The sequence below is a fragment of the Neurospora hispaniola genome (genome assembly GCF_033458365.1).
Source record: "Neurospora hispaniola strain FGSC 10403 chromosome Unknown B0T23scaffold_4, whole genome shotgun sequence".
Taxonomy (NCBI): domain Eukaryota; kingdom Fungi; phylum Ascomycota; class Sordariomycetes; order Sordariales; family Sordariaceae; genus Neurospora; species Neurospora hispaniola.
In genome coordinates this window covers 150,940-176,870 of record NW_026944409.1, presented here as the reverse complement: position 1 = coordinate 176,870, position 25,931 = coordinate 150,940, and the positions used below count along the sequence as shown (strand labels likewise).

Below are 25,931 nucleotides of genomic sequence, written 5' to 3'. Positions count from 1 at the left end.
ACAAGCGAAATTGGAAGTGCACAATTTGGCACGCACCGTAAAGCGTGTCGCGCCCTCATTCGAGCGGGGACTGTCAGCTGAACTGCTATTCCGCCTGGGGCCTCTTCGGGGGCCCTTTGGCCTCTCAGCCACTCGTGGCCTCAATCGCGAGGAAGCAACATCATTGGATGGGTGTTCGTGTTTCAAAACAGGGGCCTGGCCAACATGTGTGCCAACTGAATATTCTGGAGACGATGATGGCCGACTGGTTAGGTAGAGTCGACGCGGTCGGGTGCTTGAGTGGAGTTTGGATGCCCTGTTTCTTTCCCGACCAAAGGAAGAAACAGCCAGCTTAGATGGCGGACTAACACCAAGGCGTCATTTTCTTGGGTTTTCACAAGGAGCATCGTTAGGATGTTAGCAGGCTAGTAAGCGACATTACTGCCCTGAGGGAGGATGTTCAGTTGTCGCCAAAGTGCCAAGCCACCTGCAAAATCTGGATATAATGCCCAAATCAACTGACATTTTCAACAATAAGCGCCAATGGTCTAACGGCTAGGATTCATCCCTTCCAAGGATGAGGTGGGGGTTCGATTCCCTCTTGGCGCAACTTTTTGTCTCTTTTTTCATGATTTCTTTTTGCTTTTCTTCTTCAGTTTCGATTATCTTCGTCTTCTCTTTTTTTTTTTTTTTCTTCGTTCTTGTAATATTATTTTCTACTATCTTTGCATTTGGAGGTTCCGTGTTATCCACGCAAGCAAGCACGCCAAGGCAGCAACGTCGCCTGATGTGCCAGACATAACAGAAGCACGGTCATCATGTTCAATAGGTGTGTGTCAACGGTTAGGAACAGCAAACTTCATTGACACGATGGGATTCAAGGTCTTTTGGACTTCAGGTACGTCTACATGATTATTCAAAAACTAAAAGCATCAAGCAGAATTCGACAACAAAAAACAAAGTTTTGCACCAGAGTGAACATCATACAAAGAAATCGCAGCCAAGTTGAACTCCTGCGCCTCTGCCTTCGCCTCCGTCTGGTCAATCGTCACCAACGACCTTCCACACCTCTAGGTGATACCAATCAGGCAGCAAACCTTACTACCCTCCACCCCCTAGGGTACTTATCCCCCTCCCTCTCGACAACCTGCGAAGGCGCGGAGTAGCTCACCGAGTGCCGTCGACGGGTGCGAGGCTCGCTTCTAGTCCTGAGCTCGTAAGCGTCAAAGTCCCGTGCGGATCGCGGACCACGGGGGTGCAAGTCCCAGTGGGTGCTTGGGACTGGGATGTTTGGGCTTGGGATGTTCCAATCAGTCAAGCGATCATCGAATCGGCGCTCGGACCGGTCATCGTGGTGATGCCGGCGAGGATGGCGGTCGTTCTGATGGTCCCGGTCAAGAGGGCGGTGTCCGTGCCCGTGGCGAACATCGTCGGGGTGCTGCCAATCACGATCACGGTGGATGTGCGTCTCCTTTGAAGAAGACCGCGGTCGGTCGTAGGTGTATTCATGTTCGCGGTGATGATCATGGCCGTGGGTTCTACCCCTTTCGCGGCGGCGGTGATCGCGGGGTCCGTACTCGTACTCGTCGTCGGTGTAGATGCGCGGCGCGGGGATTTCATGTAGGAACTCGTCGAAGCGGACTCTCGGCTGCTGCGGATGTTCGAGCTCCTTCGGTGGGCGAGCAGGGACCGTAGAAATAGGAACGGACTGAGGAGCTGGAGCTGGAGCAGGAATCTCGGCTGGCGGCAGTTGCCCATCGTCATAAGGCGGAGGGGCACTTCCCGTCGGAGAAGAAGGGTTTGATCCCGACGCTACTCCAGCCAGAGTAGGCCCAGAGAGATCTCGCCACGTCTCCCACTCTCGCCTTCGTGGTGTAGCCTCTTCATCGTGCCTCCTCCCCCTCTCCCTCTTTGCTCTGCCGGCCTTTTCCTCCTTCTCCTTCTTTTCTCTCTCCTCTCTGTCCCACACGCTCCTCAGCTCGACCTGGTATCCCTTGATGACACCAAACAGCTCCTTCACAAGCTCCTCGTAGTCCTTCCCTTGTCTTTCGAGGCGAGCGATCTCATCGAGCAAAGGTTGAATCTGCTCCTGCTTGAACGTGGCATAGGACGCTAGGATGGCTTGTTGGAGACAGGGGTCATAGTTGGCAGAGCGTTCTTTGTGTTGATGGTGGAGTTGGTCGATGGAGGACCAGAGGAGGGCGAGCTCGGCGGAGATCCATTGGTGGAGGTCGGGGTTGTCGGTTTGGGGTTTGAACTGGGATGAGGGCTCGGGAGCTCGATGATGCTCGGGTGCTGATTGGCGAGCCTGATGGTCGCTGAGCTGAGTATGGAGGTCAGGCCATTGAGCCCAGGAGACGTGCTTGAGATCGTCGTTGCTGTGGTGGAAAGATTAGTGGGAGATAATACGCCAAATCGTGGGCGTGGAACCTACTCCTCGGCTTCCGAGTCGTCCTGAAAGAGCTCGTAGCGGTACTCGTACTCTTTCCGAACCTTCTTCTCTCTGTCTCCGTGCCGTCTGGAGGGCTTTCGGTGGATTTCTACCTCGTGCACATGGTGTTCATTCCTTGGCCTCGACTCGCTCGAGGAGGTTCTTTCAACGGAGCGGGCTCTGGAACGGCGGCGATGGCTTGGTTGGCGCACGCTACTCGGCATCAGTCCACTGCATGACCAAATTCAGGCTTGGACAAAAAGATACTCACACGTAGTACTCGCTTTGGTAGGAATTCTGGCCCTTGACTTCACGGAAAATCCTGGAAATAGTACCGAGTGCCATGTTTCGTCAAGCTTTGAAGTGACAGTGTGTATCGAGTGGAGATTGGAACTAAGGAAAAGATGACGAGCAGATTGATCTAGCGCCATCTTGAACAGGTCATATATAAAAACAAGCTTGAGCAATGGAAACCTAGCTCCCAACCGAACTCTAAGCTTTTCCTAGCTCGTTCCATGGACAAAGGAACGATAGCACCAACATGAACTTGCATGTTAGCAGACAAAAGCACTTGCCCTTGAAGTCCATGATGGAGTGACGGGATGGATGTTGGCCGAACAAAGCGTGGGGCGTACACAACGTTTTTTTTTTTTTTTTTTTTTTTTGAACAAAGGAGCTTCCGATAGCTTTTGGGAGGGCTGCGCCGAGCTCCAGACCTCCATGTGCTAGAGCTCGCTTGTAAAAGGTGCAGAATAACAAAAGGTCTGCTGCTAACGGAAGCGTCGTGTTTTGGAAGGCCTTGTTGGTTCATGCAGGTCACCGAGGGAGGCTCTTTGATGGATATCCGCATCCATTGTCCCTTGTCTCGTTGGCGGCCCTGCTCGCCGGTTTCCGCGGTCTTTGAACTGACTGTTGGCACTGCACTGGTGAGGCGCCGGAGTGAGATGGATGTCTTCAGGTAGTGAAAGCTTCTAAACCAGGTCGGTGGGATTGGCAAACATTGATAAAAGGAAGCAGTTTCGAAATGGTCTTCATCTAGGTAAGTAGTTCACCTCGGTGAGGGTCATGATAAGGCCGGTCACCGTGCGAGTGTTGGCCCCGCATGCACAAGTCTGGCCGCACTCAGTGCTCCCAACACCCACTCAGAACGTGGCGCGCACTGGCAGAAGGAGACGGGATGATGGTTCGTCATGACGTAAATCGATGTAAGGGCCGATAGTCCGACTTTATTGAGATTGAGATGTTGTAAGTTAATGGAGTGAAGTCCAAGTGGAAATCCTTCAGCGGCCGATGAAAGATTGTGTAACGCTGCTGCCGGTAACGTAACCGCGTCTCCTCCACCCGGCATCTTCCTTTCAGGTTTTGGTTGTTATCGGTTGTCTTTATCAATGTATGACAGCCCCCACCAGCTGCTGCCGACTGGCCGCTGTAAGGCTGAGATGCACAGTCAGGATCCGTGGCTCAAAGTTGGCGCTGGGACTGCAAAGCACGAGCCACTGCCGAGGACATCGATCTTGCCTCAAAAGGACCCCTGTCCAATTTCTCCATTTGTCATACTAACTTTCCATCTTCTAGACTCCTCAACCTCACTTTATTCAGTGTTCCATCTTCAACAGGGAACCATCAACAGCCATTTCCTGGTCTACCTACCACACTAGACGTATATACGCGTAGTTTACCTTGAAGCATTCATACACGGCTTCACTCTTTCATCAAGTTTAGGTACCTGAATCGAAATATCTCAGTCCACCAAACAACAACAAGGAACAGAAACAGACCACGCAAGACATCCAGTTCCAGTTCCAGGAAATCCTTCATCCGACACAATGAGCCAACCACAGGGACAAACACCACAACAAACAGACGACACACCAATGCAAGACTCCTCCTCCTCCTCCTCAGAACATGACCCACCAAAGAAACTCACCCTCCTCGACCTCCCGCCCGAAATCCTCCACCAAGTGTGCGCCCACCTCCCCCTCAAATCCATCCGCTCCTTCCGCCTCACCAACCGTTTCCTCGGCGAAATCGGCGCCTGCCACGCCCTGCCAGAGCTCGTCTTCTACCTGCACACGACCGACTTTGCCGCCCTCCGCTCCATCGCCTCGCACCCCATCTACCCGCGCTTCGTGCGCTCCCTGATCTACGGATGCGACCTCTTGCCTTCGTCCCGGCTTTCGCTCAAGCAGTACATAGCCGAATGCCGGCGCATGGAGAAGCGACGGGCCAAGATGCACGCGCGCCATGCGTGCGACGAGGCGAATCGCCCGCCGAAACCACAGGCGGAGGTGAGGGAGAGTTACAAGGAGTACAAGCGCGTGCATCAGGCGCAGGAGGAAATCATGCGCGACGAAAGGGATTATGAAATTTTGAGAGAAGTGGTGGGCAAGATGACGAATCTGAAGGAGGTCATGGTTAGCAGCGACTTTGAGTTTCGGGTGGGGAGCGGGACTTCTTCTTCGAGTTCATCCAATGGCGGGAACGGTCCCATGAAGAGCGACGCGCTGAGGAACTGCAGGACGCCATTCGACAAGCTCGATTGTCTGACGCAGTTGGATGGAGAAAAGGGACAGGAAGGGGTCAGGCATTTGCGGGCGATTTTGATGGCTGTGAAGGAGGCGGGGATCGAACTCAAGAGTCTCTGCGCGGGACTGATTCACTGGAGCTTTTTCAACGAGGCGTTGGGCAATTTCGGGTTTCACAGTATGGGGAACTTGCTGGCCAACCTAACGCGGTTCGAGCTCCTTGTGCTCCCTGGGCCGAGCCAGGACCCGGAGGATTTCCAGCGCGCGGACGCGATCGAGATGAATAACATGAGCATCGACGTGATGGAAGAGATTTACCGGTGCCAGGGGCTGATGAGGACGGGCGTCATTCGGAATCTGGTAAAAGGCATGCCGAACTTGGAGGTATTGTCGATCGGGTTCATGGACCATGCGGAAGACAACGACTTCATCTTTCCCGCGAGGTTGCAGGATGTCGTTCCGCTGAACCACACCTTCCCGAACCTGGAGAGCTTGAAGCTCGAAGGGTTGGAGACGGAGAGGCAGGAGTTGACGGACTTTGTGGTCAGGCATAAGGACAGCTTGATGAGGCTGGAACTCAGGGATATGCGACTCGTCACGACCTCGTGGAGGAAGCTGTTGCCGGAGCTGCGGTACGAACTCAAGACGGAATTGATGGAGGAGGTATCCATCTACGGTATGGCGCTAGGAATGGGCGAGGAGGACGGCGATCAGGAGCTGGAGGAGTGGTTCATGGGTGATCCAGAGGATCATGGGGCGACGGAGCTGGCGACCAAAGTCCAAAAGTTCTTTATGAATCCGAACGTGAGCGACTGCCCGCTGTCGAGGGAGAACATGGAGCCTATGTGAGTACTCATCTCTACCCACCATTCAACTCGACAATTGCATGAGGAAACGAAACACTGACCTTTATCGCGAAACAGCCCCGACGATGACTTGATGGACGAAGATATTCTGGACCATCCTCTTGAGGGTCTGATGCCGGACCACGAGCTGGCTGAACTCATCTTGGGAGGCATGCAGTTTCCGGGAGGAGGACATCCGTTTCAGGACCCATTCGATGATCCGTCATTCGAGGCTCCGGAAGACTGGTTGGACTGATGGAGGAGCAGTGGTCATCTATAATATATATGAAAGATGGAATGGAAAGATGCATGGTACAAAAGCTGGACAGCATGGCTTCAATGGGGCGTCAAGGACAAACGCAAAGATGCATATAACTCACAGCGGCAACATGATTATGAAATACGGTGAATTGCACAGGTTTTAGCGGAAGAAGAGGTATTATTCAGACAGCATCAGGAAGAATGAGATATAACTTCAATAGAGAATGTGTTGCAATCACTCATGGCAAGCTGTCGTATCAAGAGGCACGTTGTAGATTGCAAGATGAATGGCATGCTATGACACGAGGCAGGACTCTGCTGCCTTGAAAAAGCCAAGTCAGAAATGGTCACAGAAACAGCCAATAAGCGCCAGTGGTTTAGTGGTAAAATCCATCGTTGCCATCGATGGGCCCCGCGTTCGATTCGCGGCTGGCGCAATTCGGTTTCTCTTTTTGCACTTTTTTTTTTTCTCTAGTTTGCGTTTCACAACTAAAGTGCCAGCACGGCATGCATGATAAGAGGCTCTGATCTATTCTTTTTTTTTCTTTCTGTGCTCGCCTAGTAGTTCTCAGATAACGGGATACGTAGCTTATCCTATGGGATCTACTTTTTCGCAAGCTACCTAGTGAAAGTGCAGAAACATTTGTTGATTGTTTGGATCTTCCTTCCTTCAGCAGCACCGTTGTGTTGTGTTCTCGGGCTGTTTCAAGTATTTCACAACCACCTCTCCTGGCCCGTGCACACACAACAGGTCCTTAACAAAAAAAGAACTTTGTTGCTCCAGACTGGAGATGGCAATACAAAGCACAAGGAAAAAAGGAACGCCACAAAAAACGCAAAAAGATATTGAGACTCGGATACCGGGAGTCGAACCCGGGGCTGTTGAGAGAGCAGTCACTCCTAAGAAGTGAGAGTCAACGATGTTACCGCTACACCATACCCGATTCAAGATGCGAAGATCTGAAGGAGATGGTCCCGATTGGATGATGGGAGACATTGAAGGAAAATGGGTTTATGAAGGGCAGATTTTCTGTGGTGTGGGTGGAGCGGAAGAGCGGGTTTGGTTTGGGGTTCCCGGGATGAGGGTGTGAGCGGGTTGAGGGCTGGCTGGTGCTTCTTGGAGAAAATAAGAGAGCAAACAGTGGTTTGAATGTTTTCTTGATATTCCATTTGTCTGGTCGTCAGATGATGCAATATGGAAAATAAACGACGTCGAAAAACACAGTCCCGACCGTCCGGAACCAAAGCCGGCGTGATCGGGACCGGCTGTTGATGACGAAGTCGGACGCGGTCGGGCAACACGGAGGTGGGCGAGCGGAGGCCAAGAAATGGACGAACCAAGCGTCCAGCCCTGGGCAACCAGACGAACACTGGAGGGCACAGACCAAGTCTTAAACCAAAAGTGGACTAGCGTGACCTTGTGCGCTTCGCAAGCCCCCACAGAATGGTTGCTGACTAACCGCACACAAGGTGAATTTTCAATGACAGTCGCGAAACTCAATCCTCCTCTCCGAAGTGTAGCGACAACGGTATTTACGAGGAGCCCATTCGAGATCCGTCAAGGTGCGTTGAGCAGCAACCAGTTATTGCCAATTTGACCATCAGTACTAACTGTCGCCGTCAAGATGATTGAACCATCCCTCAAGGCGGTTAGTAGCCCCCGTTGTTGACTCCCACCAAAATCACCGACGAATTTCCCTCGAAAAAAAAGAAAGAAGGCGACAAGACGCCATCACGACAAAGGCCGCATGACCAGCAACGGCGACAGCGATGACTTCGACGACAACAAGACAACCACGATACCGACGACCACCGCCACCATGAATCAAACGACCGATGACATTGTTATTGGAGGAATATGCAGAGTCTGACCATGGTGTTTTGTTACTTTAGTTGGCGTCGAAGTTCAACTGCGACAAGATGATTTGGTATGTTCACCGCCACCACCAGACGAATCTCTGTTGCCTGGCAGCAGGTACAGCGAACATCCAGCGACGGAAATACTGACTGACTCGCAACAGCCGCAAGTGCTACGCTCGTCTCCCTCCTCGTGCCACCAACTGCCGCAAGCGCAAGTGCGGCCACACCAACCAGCTCCGCCCCAAGAAGAAGTACGTCTACGCTTGTCTCCGATACCGATTACGAGCATCATCACCAGCACCACGACCACATCCAACCGCTCCCGTCCCGTCCCTTTCATCACCACACTCATCACCACTACTACCACCACTACCACCTCACACTTGGACCGATCACACACAAGACATGGTACTAACAATTACCCCCCCCCTCTAGGCTTAAATAAGCGGATCGCCCCCATTCGGGCTCAGACTCAGCGGTTCTTTTTCTTCGACAACGAGGACGTATTGGTGGACGACTATGGCTTGCTTTGTTGCCGCTGTCGCTATCGCTGCAGTGGCGGCTTGACGGAAGAAGAGGATTGGAAACATTCAGCACTTCTGGCTGCTACAACACCGCCACTACACCATGATCCGGACTACATCACCACTTTTCGGGCTGGGGCGGATTTGTTAGCAAAGCAAGACTCCTGTAGCACGAATACGAAGACTGCTGCCGTCTGGCCTTGGCATTAGGTTCATGATGACAGTCTGAAAATTCATACCCTGTTTTTGAGGCAAGGCCGTTGTGTGACCGATGCAACAATGGGAGCGACTGGACATGGAGGATCAACGAGAGGAACATCTGGATGAATGGCGACTGGCGTCGGCGAGTGCCCATGACAGGAAATGCGCGGTCCCTATGCCTACCGGCTTAGAAATCTGCTCCCATGACTGGTAGGACGGGCACGTCTTGCCGATCGGAAATCTACAACACCCTGCCGCAGACGGTCCTCATCTCACCCTCAGGTGACACGGACGGTCTCGTCGAGGATTGAAGGAAGACTGTATACGCTAGCAAGACGCGCGTCGATGGACAATCTCCTCCCCGGCCAGCTTCCCCTTCCCACCGGGGCCTGCGCGCCTGTCTTTCTGTGTCAATCCCCTTTTGATTCTATCAAGGTGCTATTTGCCCCCTTGCTCATACTGCCGATATCCCGAGTTCGACAATTTCGATTCCTCGATCATCGGGATCGACTTTGGGCAAGTGTCCGCTGTCAGAATCCCATGGTTGGGTTTACCCAATCATCTTCCCTACCCCTTGACATTTTGGGTCCAAGAAGACATTACCATGTCACTTGCTTGGGTAACAACTACGTCACTGTAATGAGTTGGTTATCTTCATGAACTGCTTCATAACGTCGAAAGCTGTCAAATTCCAGAACGTACAACGACAACAGCTTAACATTCATGTGTCGAGTACAATAAGGACAGGATCAGTTGCAGGTACAAAAGTCTCAACACTAACAAGTGCCTCTGCCGGTTGATTACCCAGGTCTTCACTTACACATGCTTACCTCACTCTTCTGAAGTATTTCAAACTGTCTTGTGTCAGCCCTCGTATCACACACACCATGGTATTTGGGGTTTGAAGCGGTGCAGCGGTGATGTGGCTTGGCGCTGGCGGCTGAACCAGTTCCAGCCAATCAAACAACACAGATCTGCTAGATTTACGGGGCATCACCACCTCACATCTGAACGTCAGCATCTGCCACGCAATTTACACTACCCACCACCCCAGGACCCTTTGGACCCTTCCTTCAACCCCCCCTCTCATCCTACACCACACTACCACTGACCGCACCACACCCGCCAAATTGTACGGAACGGTTTCCGCATGATGATCCATGGGTTAAGGTAAGTTATCCACAACACCATGGTACTGCAGCACTGGACATGCCCTTACATACACACAGACACACACACTCTCTCTCTCTGTCTCTTTCCCTGTGAACAAGCGGCAGCACCGCTTGCTCGGCACTCGGCTTGCCTTTTTAGGCCTTAGACTGACTACCTACGGTTGGACGGCAGCCAAGACGATGATCTTGGTTGGAAAGCCCCTTTTTTACTCGGAGTGACGACGACGCCCAACCAAAGCTGATTACGTGAGAGGAGCTGCTATTCTTGGGCCATTATTTACATCCGGCGACGACCAAAAAGATCACGAGATTTCCCACCCCAAAAATGCTTCATTTCCAGAAACTCTTCTCAGAATCGGGACATTCCAACAGGATCGGGAAAATCCAGGTGTGAACTGGATACCGGGCAACCCCACATCTGATGGACGTTTCCCGCTTAAACCCGGTTCAGGAAAGGGTCAGCGTGGTTCCCCCTGAAAACGTCCATTTCAAAAGGGTCCATATTTTTTGATTTGATTAGAGCAGATCACGAACATGAAGGCATTCGGAGTTCTCCTCAGTCAGGTATCAATGGGCTTGTGTGAGCCTGACCTAGGTCCTACCCTTCGTTTATGCCTACCTAGTTGTAAGTAAGTTCTGGCTAGGGGAGATGTCCTTGTATGTGTGCCCCTTCTTCTTGGTATCATGCCAAGTGGAAGCTTTCCCTCAACCTCGCCCTATGATCAAAGTTCAATGTACCAAAAAACGCATCATTAACTGTCGAGTAGCGGTAGCGGTAATGCTGAAGGCCGCAGCGGTCATGGAACCGGCGGCACACATGGCAATAGCTTCACTTCAAATTGCAATATAGAAAAGGGCACAGGCGATGACGTCGACACCCAAGAAAAGTGGAGGGTCTATCTCGCTACGGTTTTGGGTGTCGACGCCATGAGTGGTGGTGAAGCTTTGGGTTTCCGGTCATGGTCATGGTTTTTTTTGGGTTCGGATCCAGGATGTCGTGAGAAGCACAGGAAAGGGAGGCAAAGTGTGCCCAAGTTCCTCTTGACCTTCAAGAGGGCCTACCTGCCCAGTCCCGGAAGTGGGTACAGCCAGGTAAGTTGAGAAGATCAATGATCATCAACACCTACTTACCCTCGGTGCTTCCGAGTGAGGCGCCAGAAAACCTCGGGGTAGGTATAAAACTATCCTCCATCTGCTCCGAATTCCGTCGGACTTTCTCATCACACACACCGACAAACGCCATCACCACGAGCTAGCTACCTACAGATAAGGTACCTAGCTTCACACTCTCAGAACAAAGCCAGGCAACCTACTTACCAATCATCTTTTTTCTCTCCTCCCAACTGCAAACGAGCAATCACAACCCAACCAACCAACCATTTAACCAAAAAAAAAAGAAAGACCAAAAAGAAAACCCAAAATGAAACTCACCACCATTCTCCTCACCCTCGGCATCACCGCCGCCGCCCCATCCACCGTCCTCGCCGCCCCCGCCCCGGAGTACAACTACTACCAACAAGCCAACACCCCGGACATCGTCGATATGTTCGTCAACGCCAACTACTACGGAAACAAGTACACGGGCTCCGCGTACGAAGGGCAATGCGTCAACCTGCCGCCCAACTTCAACGACAACCTCAGCAGCGGCCGCGCCCGGCCCGGGTACCATTGCACGGTGTGGCCTGATGCCAATTGCCGGACCAACAAGTGGAACTTTACCTTTGATGATCGGGGGTCCGGCGCGAGGTTCCCGGATTGGATCAATGATCGGGCTAGTAGTTGGCGGTGTGTTAGGTATTAGGTGCCAACTACCTAAGAATGGGGAGGGGGAGAGAGAGGGAGGGGGAGGGATCCTAATGAGACTGGACTGCGCATGGCGGAAAGAGCAGCGCTCCCCGAATAACGGAACTGTCAATCCCTAAGAAGCAACGAGAGCCAACCTACACAGCGAGACAGCGCAACAAACATGACATGGACTCCAATGGGCGGAGAGAAAGGCCTGGCCTGGCCTCAGTTCACGCAGTCTTGACCTGATCTCATGTTGTCTTATCTTCGTACAACGCACCTGCGTCCTCGAGAATTCCTGGTATATCCCCGTGAGGGAGTACTCAGGGCTGGGGTCGAAGGCGTGAAGTTGTCTGGCAGCGCGCACAAGGATTGGATCTCTCAGCGTACCCGTCGAAGTTACGGCTGCGCTCCGCTAAGCTATCCGGAGACCGTGCTGGGATTGAGTGAAAGGAACGGGGTTGAGATACCATGATAATGTCGGGGCGAGGAGGACATAGGGGAAGTAAGAAGCTTGCAGTTTCTTTTCCTCGTCCTACTGGGTTTCCTTTTTTTTCTCTTTTCCTTTTTTTTTTTTTTTTTTTTTTTTTTCCTTTTTTTTATTGGAGATTTTGTTTTTTTAATCACCAGTTTGTGACATGCATTCTGATACCCCATAGACTACTATTGTTTGTTTCAATGAGAGGATTTTTTCTTGTTCCCCGGGATTGGTTTGATGAATGATGTTCTTTCAACTGTCTACACTACCGTGTTTTGTTTGATCACTGCACGAAAATCTTCCGAGGCGGACTGGAGGTGTGTAAAAGGCCTTTTATCGAAAGTGGAAGTAGCATGCTGGGGGTTAAGTACAAACTGGGGCAAAAAACAATGAAAGAAAAGCAAAGAACAGGACAGAACAGAACAGGACAGTACGGGGTAAAAGAAACAGGTTTCTTTTCCCCTTCTTCACTCCGACACCAGACTTCGACACTCTGAGTCGTTCACCCAGTACCCGACTCTCAACTTCTACCTCTCATACCCATCCCTCTTTCCTCCCCTTACATATCCCCCCTCTCATCCTCTCCTCCCAACCTCCCCTTATCCTCCCCTCCTTTCCTCCCCTCCTTTCCTCCCCTCCTTTCCTCCCCTCCTTTCCTCCCCTCCTTTCCTCCCCTCCTTTCCTCCCCTCCTTTCCTCCCCTCCTTTCCTCCCCTACTTTCCTCCCCTCCTCAATCCCATCACAGCCATGCCTACAACCAACTCTCGTCTCAAGCCTCATCTCAACTCTCATCTCTAAGTCTCCTCCCAACCGGACCTCTCAACACCCAACACCCAAAACCCAGCCCACCCCACCCAAGACAACTACCTAATCCCTCACACACTTCCAACTACTCACCTTATCATTGATCCAATCCGGAAAACTCGCCGATCCAGGGTTCTGATTAAAACTGAACCCCGTACCCCTGCAGTTGCTATCGACCCAAATCGTGCACCGGAACCCGGCCTTGGCTTTACCCGAAGACGCAATGTCGTTGAAGTTGGAGGGCAGGTTCTTGCAGTCGCCTGGGTTGGCGGAGCCGGTGAACTTGAGGTCGAGGAAGTTTTTGTTCTTCCAGAGGTCGATGAGGTCTTGGGCGCGGGGTTCGAGGGCGGCCTCGGGAGCGGGCCAAGGGGCAGGGGCAGGGGCGGCGATGGTCAGGGTGGTGAGGAGGGTGGTGAGGAGGGTGCATGTGGTGAGGTGCATTTTGAAGGTTGGGTTTGGGGGTTGGTTGAGGTTTATGGGGACAGGATGAAGTGGGTTTGGTTGGTTGGGTTGGTTGTTTGGATTGGAGGTGAAGGAAGGGGAAGTTGCTGATGATGGGAAGAAGAGCTGGATCGAAGAGAGAGTGGGATTGATCGTTTTATACGTGTTGTCGAAGGCTTTCTGTGATCAAAATGCTTGGGTGTCTCGAAACGGGTTCCAAGTTTGACGCGCTCATCGCCTTCGCCTCTTCGACCACCTTTGGAGTTTGGACACTCCAACACCAGTCATCGAAACTGCCACGCCGAGAATCAACGACAGCCACCAGGAATAGCTTCTTACATCATGTTTCAATACCACATTGCCTCCCTCCATATTAGGTGTTTATTACCTAGGTAGAGAATCTTGCCTTGACTCGTATCACCATGTGCTTCACCAAGTGAAGCTGGAGCAACCTCATCAACCAGCTCTGCGAACCCCTAACAATCACAGTCTACGTCAAAAAACCACGCCCCTTATTTCTCAAAACAGCATACGGCCAATGAGAGTCGACCAAACCTCATCTCCGCGCCGCCGCTCAGAGTTGAACACCGAATCACAACTCCGAGTCGTACCAGGCTGACGGTCAGAGTAATACCTCCAAGAAGTGAGATAAGCGCAATCTATTCTCGCCTGGCACTGCATTATTGCAGCTATTCTTATTCCCCGCATCAGCTCCTCCAGACCCGCCTCATACGGCAGTTGATCTCGCCTTACACGGCAGCTGTCTGCGTACATAGAGGTAGGTACCAGTCCAGAACAGGGACCCAGGGAATGGGAGAGAGGGCTGAAAGCGGTGGAACCATCAGCTCCAGTCATCTGTTCTTTTAAAGTCTACCAATGATGACGCTGGTTTCAAAAAGGTCGTTTATTCGTCTGACAGGGTCTCACAGCATGACGTTCGAACAGGCCGAGGGTTGTAGGGTCGTACATGCAGTGTACACACGCGGGGGAGAAGCTTATTCGTCTGACGCACGACTAAGCCCTACGTAAGGGGTACTTACCTACCTAAGTAGTCAGGGGTAACACCGTTCGGTGGCACGGCAGATATGCGACGTGTCAGTTGACCGTTGACTTTTAACTTCCGCTTCGCATCTGTGGAGTGCAGCAAGTTGTACCACCCCCTTCGCATCTGTGGAGTGCAGCTGTACCACCCGTTTCCCCGGACTCTGGGAGCCAGTGAACGGTCATCACTGTCTGATGTGTGTATCTTACCTTACTCAACATCTGGCATACAACGTCTGTGTGAGCAGGCATGACAAGGAGACAAGGATCTGCCTCTATGCAGTCATCCGGCAGTCGGATTTAGCCAGACCATCACAAAGCCACAAACTGGGGTAGATGTAAGGATCTCGACCCTTGAATCTTGATGCTGTGAAACAGTGCGTTCTAGAACTACCTACCTCTAGGCCTTTGCAGACTTCGGGGACACAATAAAATCTCTCGGACTCTCATGTCATGTCAGATGCTGTCGGATTACACTCCAGTGAGGCAAAGCAGGTAACGCAGGCAAGACAAGGGTCCATACATGTAAGGCAGACGGCTGTCCGATGCACTCAACCGTTGATGAATCCAGACCCTTGTGCTTGGAGCTTGGAGCTTGGAGGGGAAGTCTTTCCAATATCGTAGAGTTATTTGGCGGCAGGAGCATAGCCTAGTAGACAAATGAATGCTTACCTCTACTATGACTACGGTACCTCTAGATGTAGATACCTGTTGAGCGGCAGGTGTGAACGTGAACCTTGAGGGCTGACCGGAAAGGACAATAGGACAGACAACTCAAGCTCCTTCTCTGTTTCCTTCCATGTTATGTTCTTGCTGGAAATTTTTTGGGGCCAGGGTTCCATGCTTCGTTCAAAGTCAGACTTTCGGCCTCGCGGATAAAGCAGTTAAAGAGAAAGAGACGTAAAGGTGAAAGAGAAGGGGGGGAGAGGAAGGGGAAGTTGAAACAAGGGTGAGAAAGACCATGAACGGGCACTCAAGTGTAAAAGAAGAACCGAGCAAGCAAGCAAAACGTGAAAGACACTGACTGCAACAACTACCAGGACTATTTACCTACCCTCGTACTCCCGTGCAAACCAAGATCATGAGCACATAGAGCTACCTCTAGCCATGACAACATCCTTTCTTCCTCCCTTCCCTCCCCTCCTTCCTTGCCTTCCTTCCTTGCCTTCCTTCTTCCTTCTCCCCATCTACCGACATTCAACCAGCCAACCAGATTAACACATCCCATGGAGCACAGCCCAAAACCGATACGACGGGTGCAGTCGGTGTACCAAGTAAGCGAGATCAGAGGTTCAATAAACAAACCTACCCACCTTACAAACCTCAAAAAGGTCTTGGCGCTGCGTCTATAAATGAATGATCAATATCTACCTACTATGTAATATAAACCGTAAGCAACGTAGATTAGCCAACTGGAACCGAGCCGAGCGGTAATGGCGCCTGATGGCCTGTCGAGCTTTAGTGCTGTAGTGCTGTAGAGTTCCTAGTATACCTACCTGCGTGCATTTTGGTAATCGTATGTTCTGGATTTCCCGGGGCACCTGGCTGACGGTTGATGGTTGATGCCCGATGGTGACACTGGGTCCTTCGGGGTAAGCATGATCGGCAGCACACTCGTTGTTGTTGTTGATGATCGGGCGTTGAGGTCGATGAAGACTTCTTAGGCGTGATGCCGTAATTGACGGGACTGATCAAAAGTGGACAGGGCAGTAGACTTGAGGAGGCCGAAAAAAGCAGGGTTGGTTCTACTGGTGATATGAAGATGCCAAGAAAAAAAAAGTATCAAAAGTCGATTTTGAACTCCTCCAGACCAAAACTATATATGTATGTAGGTATGTATGTCCAAGAGTTCTATGCAAGAAAAAGTGCCCCATCTATATATCTCATCTCATCTCCTCTCCCCTCCCCTCCACCCCCTTTCCCATTTCCCCCCATTACGCCGTCTTCTTCTCAACCACTTCCTTCTCCCCCTTCTTGACCTCCCCCTCCTCCGTCATCAACATCTCCTGCGCCCTCCACAACTGCGCATACACGCCATTCCTTTCCATCAACTCTCTATGCGTCCCTTGCTCCGCCACCCTCCCTTCCTTCAACACAATAATCAAATCCGAATCATAAATCGTCCTCAACCGATGCGCCACAAACAGACTCGTCTTCTTCTCGCCCTTTTGGCCCAGCCCTTTCAAGATGGCATTGATATTCTCCATCAGCGCCTGCTCGGTATGCGTATCCAGCGCACTCGTCGCCTCGTCAAAGAACAGCAGCGGTGGGTCTTTTAGGATGAGACGCGAAACAGCCAGTCGTTGTTTCTCGCCGCCGGAAATCATTAGTCCGCGCTCGCCCACCTTGGTGTTGTACCCGTCTCGCCAGGAAATGATTTTCTCGTGAATGTGCGCGGCCTTGGCGGCTTCGATGACTTGCTCCGGCGTGGCGGATAGGTTGCCGTAGCGGATGTTGTGCTCGACCGTGTCGTTGAAGAGGGGCGTGTCCTGCGGGACGACGCCGATGGCTCTACGAAGAGACTCCAAGGTGACGGAGCGGATGTCTTGGCCGTCAATGTAAATGGCGCCCTTTTGGGGGTCGTAGAACCTGAACAGCAGACGGAGAAGGGTGGACTTGCCGCACCCGGAAGGCCCGACGATGGCGACCTTCTTGCCGGCGGGGATGGTGAGACTCAGATCGCGCAGGATGGGCGACTCGGGGTGGTAGCCAAAGGTGACGTCCTTGAACTCGATTTCGCCGCCGCGGGTGAGGGTGAGGGGCTTGGCGTTGGGTTGCTCCTTGATGGTCACATTGACTTTTTGCAGGTTGAAGAGGGTTTCCATGTCGAGGAGGGACTGGCGCAATTCGCGGTAGACGGAACCGAGGAAGTTGAGCGGGACGGAAAGCTGGAAGACGAGCTGGTTGATCAAGACCAGGTCGCCGACGGTGAGCTGGCCGGTGGCGACGCCGTGGGCGCCCATGTACATCATGACCGTCAAGGCGGAGGAGAAGATGATGTTTTGACCCGAGTTGAGAAAGGCAAGGGAGGTGGCAACCTTGATGCTGTTCTTCTCGTATTGGGCGAGGGCCTTGTCGTAGCGGCCGACCTCGTAGGCTTCGTTGTTGAAGTACTTGACGGCTTCGTAGTTGATGAGGGAGTCGACGGCAATGGTAGAGGCCTTGTTGTCAGCCGCGTTGGCTTGGCGACGGAACTTTGTGCGCCAGGCTGTCGTAAGAATGGTGAAGGCCGTGTAGCTGACCATGGTCAGGGCCGTAAGAGCGGCATACTGCCAGCCAAAGTTGTAGGTCAAAATACCGCAGACCATGCTGATTTCCAGGGCGGTAGGGACAATGTGGAACACCATGCTGGTCAAGAGGAAGCTGATGCCCTTGGTACCACGGTCGATAGCCCTGGTCAAACCACCCGTCTGCTTGGACAGATGGAAGCTCAGATCCAGATTCAGCAGATGCTCAAACGTGTTCCTTGCAACCTTGCGAATTGCCTTTTGCGCCACCGACGCAAAGACGGCATTCCTCAGTTCCTGCGAAACCACAGCGCCTACCCTAGCCGCACCATAACCGAGAATCATGGCGCCCGCCACGGCCGTGACGGACCCGCCCGTTGTAGAAAAGTCAATGTTGAGCGAGTCGACAATCTCGCGGAAGTAGAAGGGCACCTGGACGTTGAGCACCTTGCCACCGACGAGCAAGCCGATAGCTAGCAGTACTCGTGCCTTGTCGCCCCAGCTGCCCTTGGGCCACAGGTATTTGGACATTTCCTTCATGATGGCCCAATCGGCCTTGCGCTGTTCCTGCGCGGTTTTATCGATGGCGGCAAGGGGATCGGAGGGGCCTCGACCGGTGGTCTTGGGTACGGTGGAAAGTGCGGGTTTCGGTTCATCTTTGGCGCTGCCGTTGGGCGCAAAGAGACGGGGGGAGGACGTGGTGAAGGAAGCTCGGAGGTTGGCAATCGTGGGTGTCGCGTGGATGGAGGAGAGTCGGGGTGCCCAGAGACGGGGGCCGCGGAGGAGGGCGGAGGTGCCGTGGGCTCGATGGAGGCTGGTAGCCATGGTGCTGAGCTTTATAGACGGCGCCATGGTTGTTGCTGTGTGTGCCCCGGGAGCATTGGCTGCTCCTCGAGGGGGGTGTGGTGGTGCTCTGTATAAGTCGGTCGGTATGGGTGTTCAATGGAAGGGGAGGGGAATTCGCGCCAGCTCTTATAGAGAGCCCATGCCGTGGTGGTGGTTGTAGACTGGCAATGGGTGGTGGAGGAGGTGGGAGGTAGGTATCGGTGACTCGGGGAAGGGATATAGAAAAGAGATGGGATTGTCAAACTGAAAGATTGCCTTTACCCCCCGTGCAACAACATCACCAAGTAAACCGCCGAGGCTTCGTACTTCGGAGCTTCACAAAGTCGCGATTGTGGGGCATCCACAATGATGCAATCAGCCTGAGCAATGGGCATCTCTAGGTACCTAGCCTGCCGCGGGTGCCGCCGTAGTGTCTTACAGGGGTCCAGCTGTGCACAGACCCGGCTGGCTGGACTTCAGGGTTCTCAATGCCCTAACATTCTTGTGGAGCTTTGACCAATTACACGCAGCCGGCCGGCATCTAGCAAAGTTCCGTCCAGCGTCTTCGGCATCCCTCCGGCAGTCCGGCCGCAACGCCGTATCTATGGCCGGCACAAAAAACACTAGTCCCGGTATAAATGCCGAGACTAGAAAGTACTTCTACTCCGACCGGTAGTCAGACACCAATCATCACTTTGCGTTCTTGACTATATCAGCCTCACTCATCAACTTAGTCGTATACCGCCTTTTAGTTCTTGTGAATTTCTTCCTATTCTCTTCTTCTTCCATATCCAAGTCTAGAGTACCTTAGAAGAACGTGACATGACATGTCTAGGCAATCATGCCAAAGCTACCTAAGAAAAGGAGTGTGCTAAGAAAGACCGACGACACCAAGGGGGGCATGAACTCTTCATCACCCCTCCAATAGTGAATGAAAACAAACATCAACGCCTCGCAATGCAGGAAACAGACAAAAAAATGAAACGAAAAATCGGGCGCATAGTTCCCCATGCAAAAGACAATGCCATGCAAAAGAATAGCCAATGCCGTCTTGCCAATGTGATGTGAAATGCTGAATGAATGCCGTGAAGCAAAATCCAACTCTGCAAGTCCAACCAACTCCCCCGTCCAGTGACTCCAGCCAGCCCTCAAGCAAAAACGACAAAACCAGCTCTAGCTCTAGCTCTAGGTTGGTGAAACCGCAATGCAATGCAATGCTCCCGATGCTTCTCTTTCTCTCTTTTCTTCACCCCCTCTGGCCCTCCTTTTACTCATCTTTCGTCTTCCATCTACCCATCTGCCCGCCTTTCTCTCTCGCCCTCTTTTTCTTTTCTCTCCGCCTCCTTTTCACTTCCCGTCTTCTTTTTCTTCTCCTCTCACACTCCCTCCCATCTCCTTCCTTCTCCACGGAAAAAGACCTCCCCTAAAAAGTCTCCGTCTCATCATAATACGTCTTCAGCGCCAACTTGCTGCTCAACTCAGCCGCAACCGCCAACCCTTCATACGCCCTCTCCACCGTCCTGACGCCCACGCCCGGAACCGTCGTCAACTCGCCCAAGCTCCTCACTTTCCCGCTCGGTCCCTGCGTATCATCCAAATGATCCACCAGATCCTGCGCGCGCTTCTGTCCGAATCCACTAAGGGACTTGATCAGCTCGGTATCGCGCGAATTGACAATATCCAGCAACTGCTTCGTTCTCGGGCTCGGTTCTTGCGAAGACTGTTGTTCCGGATCCGAATTAGAAGCAGAGCGGTCATCGTAATCGGAGCCCGTGTCGGTCGTCGTGTTGCTGTACAACTGCTGTCTTGACCTGCTAGAAATGCCCACGCCTAGTGTAGCACTGCGGCCTCGCGACTTCAACAGTCTCCTCCTCCTCGCTTCTGCTTCTTCGGGCGTCTCTTCCACGTCGGCTTCCATGTCGTCGTCAAGATCCTCCTCGTCCACTTCCGCGTCAGTCGAAGAAATCCCCGTCATGGCTGTTCGTCGTCCGCTGGTGACGCTCGCGCTCCTGCTTTGCTGTATCGCACTTCCAACTCGGTTGCCTTGTCGTGAACCAGCCTCTTCATCCCTCAGTTGCGCACCAACTTCGTAGTCCTCCCTACTAATCTTGCCCAACTTCAACTTGAGTTTCTCAATCTTGCCCACCAACTTCCTTTGCCCAGGGAAGAATCCCAGCGCATCTTCGTACATCCCCAACGCCTCTTCCAATTGGCCCGCCTCTTTTGCCTTTCTGGCCTCTAGCAATAACTGCAACCCCGCACTTTTCTCGTCCCTTCCGCCGCGTCCCCGTCGCGAACTAGATCGTGAAGTACTCATGCTCTGCTCTTCGATCCTCCTCTCCAGCGCCTCCAATCTTCTCTGCACCTCCTCGCTAATCCGCGGCTCCGACGACTTGGGCCGCTGCTGCTCGCTCCCCGGGGGGTGGTGGTTATCCGATCTGGGCGTAGAAGGGGTAGGTGTCTGCGGGGCGAGGGCAGCGGCGGCTGCTGCGCGGGCAGCCAAGATCTCGGCGACCTTTTTCTCGACCATGGCTTCGATCTGGGCTGCTGAGAGGGTAAGGATGGGCGTGTTGTCTACTGATTTGCTTGTTTGCTGTGGGGGCTGGATGGAGCCCGAGGAGCTACTGTTCTGGCGGGAGACACCAGCGGAAACCGAGCCGGGTAGCGGAAGCCCAGTAGGCCGCGCCAGTTTCGATGCTCCCGTGCCGATGAGTCCTGAGCGAAGGGCTGATGTTTCGGTGCTTGAGGAAGAAGCGGGAGTGGTGTCGGTCATGGAGCGCCGCGAGGCTAGTCCTCCCGACAAAGAAAGAGGCTGGCGGATCTGCGACGTGTTGGCTTGTGGTGGGCCGGCGAGTCGTGAAGAGCTGCCGCCGCCCATGGACGCCGTGGCTTTGTGTGCTGAAGCGCGGTCGGCGTACACGTTGAAGAGCTTGGAGGGCTTTTCGATCTTTTCAATGACTGCTCCCGAGGCGGCGGCGCGGTCGATGCTGGAGCGGGCTAGAGCGGGCGCACTGCCCGTGTACGAGTTCTGAGTGCCTAGGCCGATCGGCCGCAATGGCTGGCGAGGGGCCAGAACGCCATTGGTTAGACCGCTGAACGAGGTCGAGCTGTGCGAGCGGTGCGGCTGCTTGTAGACGACTTCGTTTTCAATCTCGCGAACTTCGATGCGCTTGGCGCGGGACGAGACGTTCAGACTGCTCAAGGTGTCGAGGTGGTAGGAGCGCATCGGGGCCAAATTGAGAATCATGATGGTGATGCCGTTGTTCTGGCCCAGACTGAGAATGCGCGTCATTTTGGATTCGCGGTAGGGAATGCGCTTGTCGCCGCGCGAGATGGCGTCAATACATTGCGACAGAACGAACAAGGACTTGTTGATGGCGGCCGACTCGATCATGCGGTCCCTGTTGTTGTCGGTCCTTCTGTTGTCTTCGGAGCCCGCCAAGTCGATGGCCGACGCCGTGCTTTCCAACACCATGTCGCCTGTTGTTTGTGTGACTTTGACGCGAAGGATGGCGTGACTGCGGGAGCTGTGGGCGTTGAGCTTGGTGGCGGCTGTGACGCGGTTGTTGTTGGCTTCGACGTAGAGCCTTTCAAAATCCGTCACGTCGTCGCAGGGCCGTTCCGTCAGCCCGACCACGAACGTCTTTCCCTCCTTTTCTCGTAGGGGCAAACCCATCGGGGTGCGCATCTCGGGCGGTTCGAGCAGATCGTATACCTTGTCGTTGTAGATTTCGTAGTACGAGAGGTGGACGTCGACTGTGGTCTCGCCGTTGGAGTCCTTTTCGATCTTCTTGCCGCGCCGGAACACGTTGCTCAATAGTCGAGGAATGAGACCGCGGTCGTCCATCTTCATGCCACCACGCATCGTGTGCGTTTTGCCTGTGCCGGTCACACCATAGGCGAATATTGTCACGTCGAGGCCTTGGAAGAGGGCCTTGATGTGAGGGTAGACTGCATGTTGTTGTTGTCAGTGATGGGGCAGTCCTTCGTTGGGACCCCAGCCACACAGTCGGTGAAGAGAGAGAGAGAGAGGAAGATGATGATGCCTACCTTCAGCATTGAAGAGGTCCTCCTGGGTACATGATTGGTCGTAGACGCTGTTGAAAATATACGAGAACTCTTCGGTTTCGTTTTTTGGGTTGGGGATCTTGACGATGGTGAAGGGCTTGCCTTCGTCGGTGCTGGCGGCGCGTACAATGACATCCTTGTCCAGCTCTTTCTTCAGCAGCGGACGTATCCTGGCGACGACACGGACAGACATGGTTCGGTTGTCGGCCGGTGTCGCGATGACAGAAAGATACTAGAATGAAAGGGGGGAAGGGGGAGTAGGTTAGAGGTAGGGATGGGGACAACAAAGATAGGACGACGGCTCCCGAGAAGGATACATCAAATGAAAAGGGGAGGAAAAGGATAGGTAGAGGTAGGAATAGTGAATGGGATGGGATGGGATATGGGATAGGATATGGAATGGGGACCCCAATGAGTTGGTTGTAGGGTAGGGTAGTGTAGTGTAGTGTAGTGTAGACGTGTAGTGTGATGTGTGATGTGTGTGTGTACAAGTAAAGAGACAGAAAAAAGCAAAACTGAAAAGAGTGAAAAAAAAAGGATGGGGTTGGGCAATGGCCTCTTCACTTTCCTTCAGTTCTCCTCCTCCAGCCTCCAGCCTCCAGTTAGTTGACAGTTCAGTTGACCCTCTCCGCCTTGTGACCAGGGCAGGGATCAGAATCCAAGTGATCGGACGGGAAGAGTGGAATAAAAGGAGACGGACGGTCAACAAATGGCCGATCGATGATCTGATATTGGGTCCCCAAGTGAGGGGGGGAGTGCAGTGGACAAGCAAACTGACACAATGTCGAGTAGCAATTGGCTTCTCTCCCGTCGACGTCCCCGTAGTCTGCACGGGTGCGGCAAGCAGGAGAGTCTCAGCACGTTGCCGTCGCCAGGGCTTCCCACTTGTCTGTCTGTCTGATGAACAGCCAAGTGTGTGTGTGTGGATGGATGGAGTCGGGACTCGGGATGTGAGCCAACAGGGGACCATTTCAGTTAACCGAGCAACGGAGGGGGGAACAACGCACCCGAACTACACCTAAGCAATTGGCTCTCAGCGGCCTCTTGTCAACAGCTTGTCCCGCTAGTGAGACACTGGAATGACTGGGCAATGCAGTGTTGCTGCACTAACTGTGGGCTATTGTGGGGTGCAGCCGATGGGATCGCTGCTGTGATCTGGCTGCAGTGAGCTGTTGCTGTTGTGGCTGCCATTTTACAGTGCTTGCAGCGGGAGCAATGGAATGTGCTGGCGGCAGGCAGGAACCATTTCCCGTGGTGGTCTGTGCACTTTCCTCTTCAGTGATTCAGTCCCAAAAAGCTAAAGGCTTATCGATAGCGGCCGGCTACCTTCCCCGCGGCCGGCGGCCAAGTCTGGAAGGGAATGAATGGAATTTCTCGGACAAGGAAATCGCGACATTGGACGAATCCAAGGTGGTCCGTGTCCCTCAACTGAAGCTAACGAAATACAGTAGGGTGCCCTGTTAATACTAAGCCCCCTTAATGCAAAAAGCCCCCCTTTTGCTAAAGATTTCGGCTGCCCGCATTCCCTCTAGTAGGTAGGACTGCTAACTACTAATTGCAATACTAACGGCCCGGATTTGCATTAGGGGGGCTACTAATTGGTCAATACGGGCATCTGATAGTTGTAGACGGCCCGCCAGACTCAGGGTTAGGGTCTTAGAAACTTCTAGATCCTACACTCAATCAGCCTAAATTATATTTAAAATACTCTAATTTTACAACTCTTTTACCCACTTTCACTTACCCACCCTTTTACCCACCCTACTACCTACGTTCAACCGCCCTCTTTTACCTACCCTATTTATAAAAGACTAGCTCCCTATATATTTTTATTAGTAATCCTATTCCTAATAAAATAATAGTACAATACTTAAATAGAAATACTGATTTGGGGTGGTATATGGGAATATATGTATTGGTTTTCAGTAGTGATTTTTTTTTTTTAAAAATTTTCAAAGTATATAGGATCAGGGAAGTACTTTCTAGATTGAGCAAACCTGGACAGTTAGTATAGAAAAAGAATGGAAAAAGAAGGAGATCGAATATAAGGAAATAGGATGAGAGATTAATAGAATATTAACCTTTTATTAAACTAAATAATTAATTTCTATCTCTTTAGCAATTCTTAATTATATAAAATTAATTTTTAATAGTTACTAATTATTTATCTTTATTTATTTAGTATACTAAGTAATTCTTTATTCTTCTTAGGGAAATGCTTATTCGTATCCCTATTTACATCCGAAAGAAAGATATAGAAAGATCCGATAATTACCCTCGTTTTCCGGCGAAAACTGAATATTAAACCATTCAACAAATACGTAACTCCAATAAATCGTATCTAACTTAATACCTCCCATCTCAACTATCCGAAAAAACTTAAAAATTATTTACCACTCTACCTAATCAAATAACTAAGAACTATAGTCCTTATATATTATATTAATCGTAATAGTATTAATATTATTATTATAGTTTTCTCGCTATTTCAAATTAGTAATAAGGATAAAATAAATTTTAAAACTCTATATTAAACTAATTAAAACGAATATAGAGAATTTACAATTTCCTATCCTCGTTGAGGTTTGCCCGATATTTATCAACGATATTTAATTAATCGTTATGAAAAAATTTAAATAGCCTTATTTCAAAAAAGAATAAAAATCTTTAATACCGGATACTTACTATAATCTAAGGCCCTCGATAATAACCGACATACAGCTACATTAATAACCGTACTACAATTAGTAATAATATAATTAATCAATAATCACCCGATTACTACTCGGATATAACGTTAGAATACGAATAATAGTATAATTAACTAATAAAAAAAATATATAAATAAATATCCAAACAATAATAATTAAATGCAAATAAATATAAACGATAAATAAATTACTAAATAATGATAATTCGATTATATAACTTAATAAATAAATAAATATTTAATTAATAATATTTAAATAATAATAAGAATAGACGATTAATAAATTATTTAAATAGTAGTTTAATTAAAAGACTATTTGAGAATAATAAATAACGAAAAAATCTATCGATAATTAGAATAAATATTAATATTAAGCTTTTAAAGACTACTATCTTTAAATTAATAATATATAACCCCTACCTAAATATAGAAAAATTAGATAACCCTTAGACCCTTTTCTTTAAAAATTTATAATTAATTCCTTAAAGGGAAGGGTATTAATTATTATCTCTGAATTCCTCCTTCGTAAAATATATCGACTATTATTATTAATAAACTCTCAGGATCGTAATTATTACTATTATTATATTTTAAAGAACCGAAAGGAAGTAATTAATTACTATAAATCTTTATTAAAAAGGCTTTAATAATAATATTATTAATATAAATAGGAATTACCTCTCATTAATACCGATAATAGAAGTAGTAAGAAGGAAAAGAATAAAGAATAAGAACTAAAGAAATTCCTTTTATT

The 25,931-nt window shown here is 50.9% G+C and overlaps 7 protein-coding genes and 3 non-coding genes across 10 annotated transcripts; 5 read left to right on the top strand and 5 right to left on the bottom strand.

The window, feature by feature from the left end:
* The first annotated feature begins 516 nt into the window (after nucleotides 1-516).
* Nucleotides 517-588, top strand: B0T23DRAFT_t222. Its single transcript has one exon. It is a non-coding gene; the product is annotated as a tRNA-Gly (tRNA).
* A 94-nt stretch (nucleotides 589-682) lies between these two features.
* Nucleotides 683-2,755, bottom strand: B0T23DRAFT_441395 (uncharacterized protein; the record flags this gene model as incomplete). Its single annotated transcript, XM_062840772.1, has 3 exons — nucleotides 683-2,357; nucleotides 2,414-2,623; nucleotides 2,682-2,755. The coding sequence occupies 3 exons, from the start codon at nucleotides 2,753-2,755 to the stop codon at nucleotides 1,064-1,066; spliced, it is 1,578 nt and encodes a 525-aa protein (XP_062692504.1). The 3' UTR covers nucleotides 683-1,063.
* A 1,190-nt stretch (nucleotides 2,756-3,945) lies between these two features.
* B0T23DRAFT_412237 (uncharacterized protein) lies at nucleotides 3,946-6,313 on the top strand. The gene is made up of 2 exons (XM_062839477.1): nucleotides 3,946-5,780; nucleotides 5,859-6,313. Exons 1-2 carry the CDS (start codon nucleotides 4,237-4,239, stop codon nucleotides 6,034-6,036), a joined length of 1,722 nt encoding a protein of 573 aa, XP_062692503.1. The 5' UTR covers nucleotides 3,946-4,236; the 3' UTR covers nucleotides 6,037-6,313.
* Nucleotides 6,314-6,407: 94 nt separating this feature from the next.
* Nucleotides 6,408-6,478, top strand: B0T23DRAFT_t223. The gene has a single exon. It is a non-coding gene; the product is annotated as a tRNA-Gly (tRNA).
* A 415-nt stretch (nucleotides 6,479-6,893) lies between these two features.
* On the bottom strand, nucleotides 6,894-6,985 carry B0T23DRAFT_t164. Its single transcript has one exon. It is a non-coding gene; the product is annotated as a tRNA-Glu (tRNA).
* A 1,079-nt stretch (nucleotides 6,986-8,064) lies between these two features.
* On the top strand, nucleotides 8,065-8,635 carry B0T23DRAFT_316738 (uncharacterized protein; the record flags this gene model as incomplete). The annotated part of the gene is made up of 2 exons (XM_062834951.1): nucleotides 8,065-8,152; nucleotides 8,337-8,635. Coding segments are annotated over 2 exons (387 nt in total), but the record flags the coding sequence as incomplete, so codon positions are not given.
* A 2,298-nt stretch (nucleotides 8,636-10,933) lies between these two features.
* Nucleotides 10,934-11,628, top strand: B0T23DRAFT_133091 (uncharacterized protein). The gene has a single exon (XM_062832221.1). It carries the CDS (start codon nucleotides 11,219-11,221, stop codon nucleotides 11,597-11,599), a length of 381 nt encoding a protein of 126 aa, XP_062692501.1. The 5' UTR covers nucleotides 10,934-11,218; the 3' UTR covers nucleotides 11,600-11,628.
* Nucleotides 11,629-12,663: 1,035 nt separating this feature from the next.
* On the bottom strand, nucleotides 12,664-13,722 carry B0T23DRAFT_378895 (uncharacterized protein). The gene is made up of 2 exons (XM_062837118.1): nucleotides 12,793-13,722; nucleotides 12,664-12,727 (listed from the first exon to the last, which is right to left on the bottom strand). The coding sequence occupies exon 1, from the start codon at nucleotides 13,304-13,306 to the stop codon at nucleotides 12,929-12,931; it is 378 nt and encodes a 125-aa protein (XP_062692500.1). The 5' UTR covers nucleotides 13,307-13,722; the 3' UTR covers nucleotides 12,664-12,727; nucleotides 12,793-12,928.
* Nucleotides 13,723-16,281: 2,559 nt separating this feature from the next.
* Nucleotides 16,282-18,773, bottom strand: B0T23DRAFT_453241 (iron-sulfur clusters transporter atm-1, mitochondrial; the record flags this gene model as incomplete). Its single annotated transcript, XM_062841168.1, has 1 exon — nucleotides 16,282-18,773. The coding sequence occupies exon 1, from the start codon at nucleotides 18,424-18,426 to the stop codon at nucleotides 16,282-16,284; it is 2,145 nt and encodes a 714-aa protein (XP_062692499.1). The 5' UTR covers nucleotides 18,427-18,773.
* Nucleotides 18,774-19,822: 1,049 nt separating this feature from the next.
* On the bottom strand, nucleotides 19,823-22,660 carry B0T23DRAFT_316743 (uncharacterized protein; the record flags this gene model as incomplete). Its single annotated transcript, XM_062834954.1, has 3 exons — nucleotides 19,823-21,951; nucleotides 22,313-22,350; nucleotides 22,512-22,660. The coding sequence occupies 3 exons, from the start codon at nucleotides 22,658-22,660 to the stop codon at nucleotides 19,823-19,825; spliced, it is 2,316 nt and encodes a 771-aa protein (XP_062692498.1).
* Nucleotides 22,661-25,931: the final 3,271 nt, after the last annotated feature.

What these genes read in the sequence shown, in the direction of transcription:
- B0T23DRAFT_412237 (XM_062839477.1), top strand. Translation starts at nt 4,237, where the DNA reads ATGAGCCAACCACAGGGACAAACACCACAACAAACAGACGACACACCA. An exon ending in AGGGAGAACATGGAGCCTAT is followed by an intron (nt 5,781 to 5,858) that starts GTGAGTACTCAT and finishes ATCGCGAAACAG; the next exon opens with CCCCGACGATGACTTGATGG.
- B0T23DRAFT_133091 (XM_062832221.1), top strand. Translation starts at nt 11,219, where the DNA reads ATGAAACTCACCACCATTCTCCTCACCCTCGGCATCACCGCCGCCGCC.
- B0T23DRAFT_378895 (XM_062837118.1), bottom strand. Translation starts at nt 13,306, where the DNA reads ATGCACCTCACCACATGCACCCTCCTCACCACCCTCCTCACCACCCTG.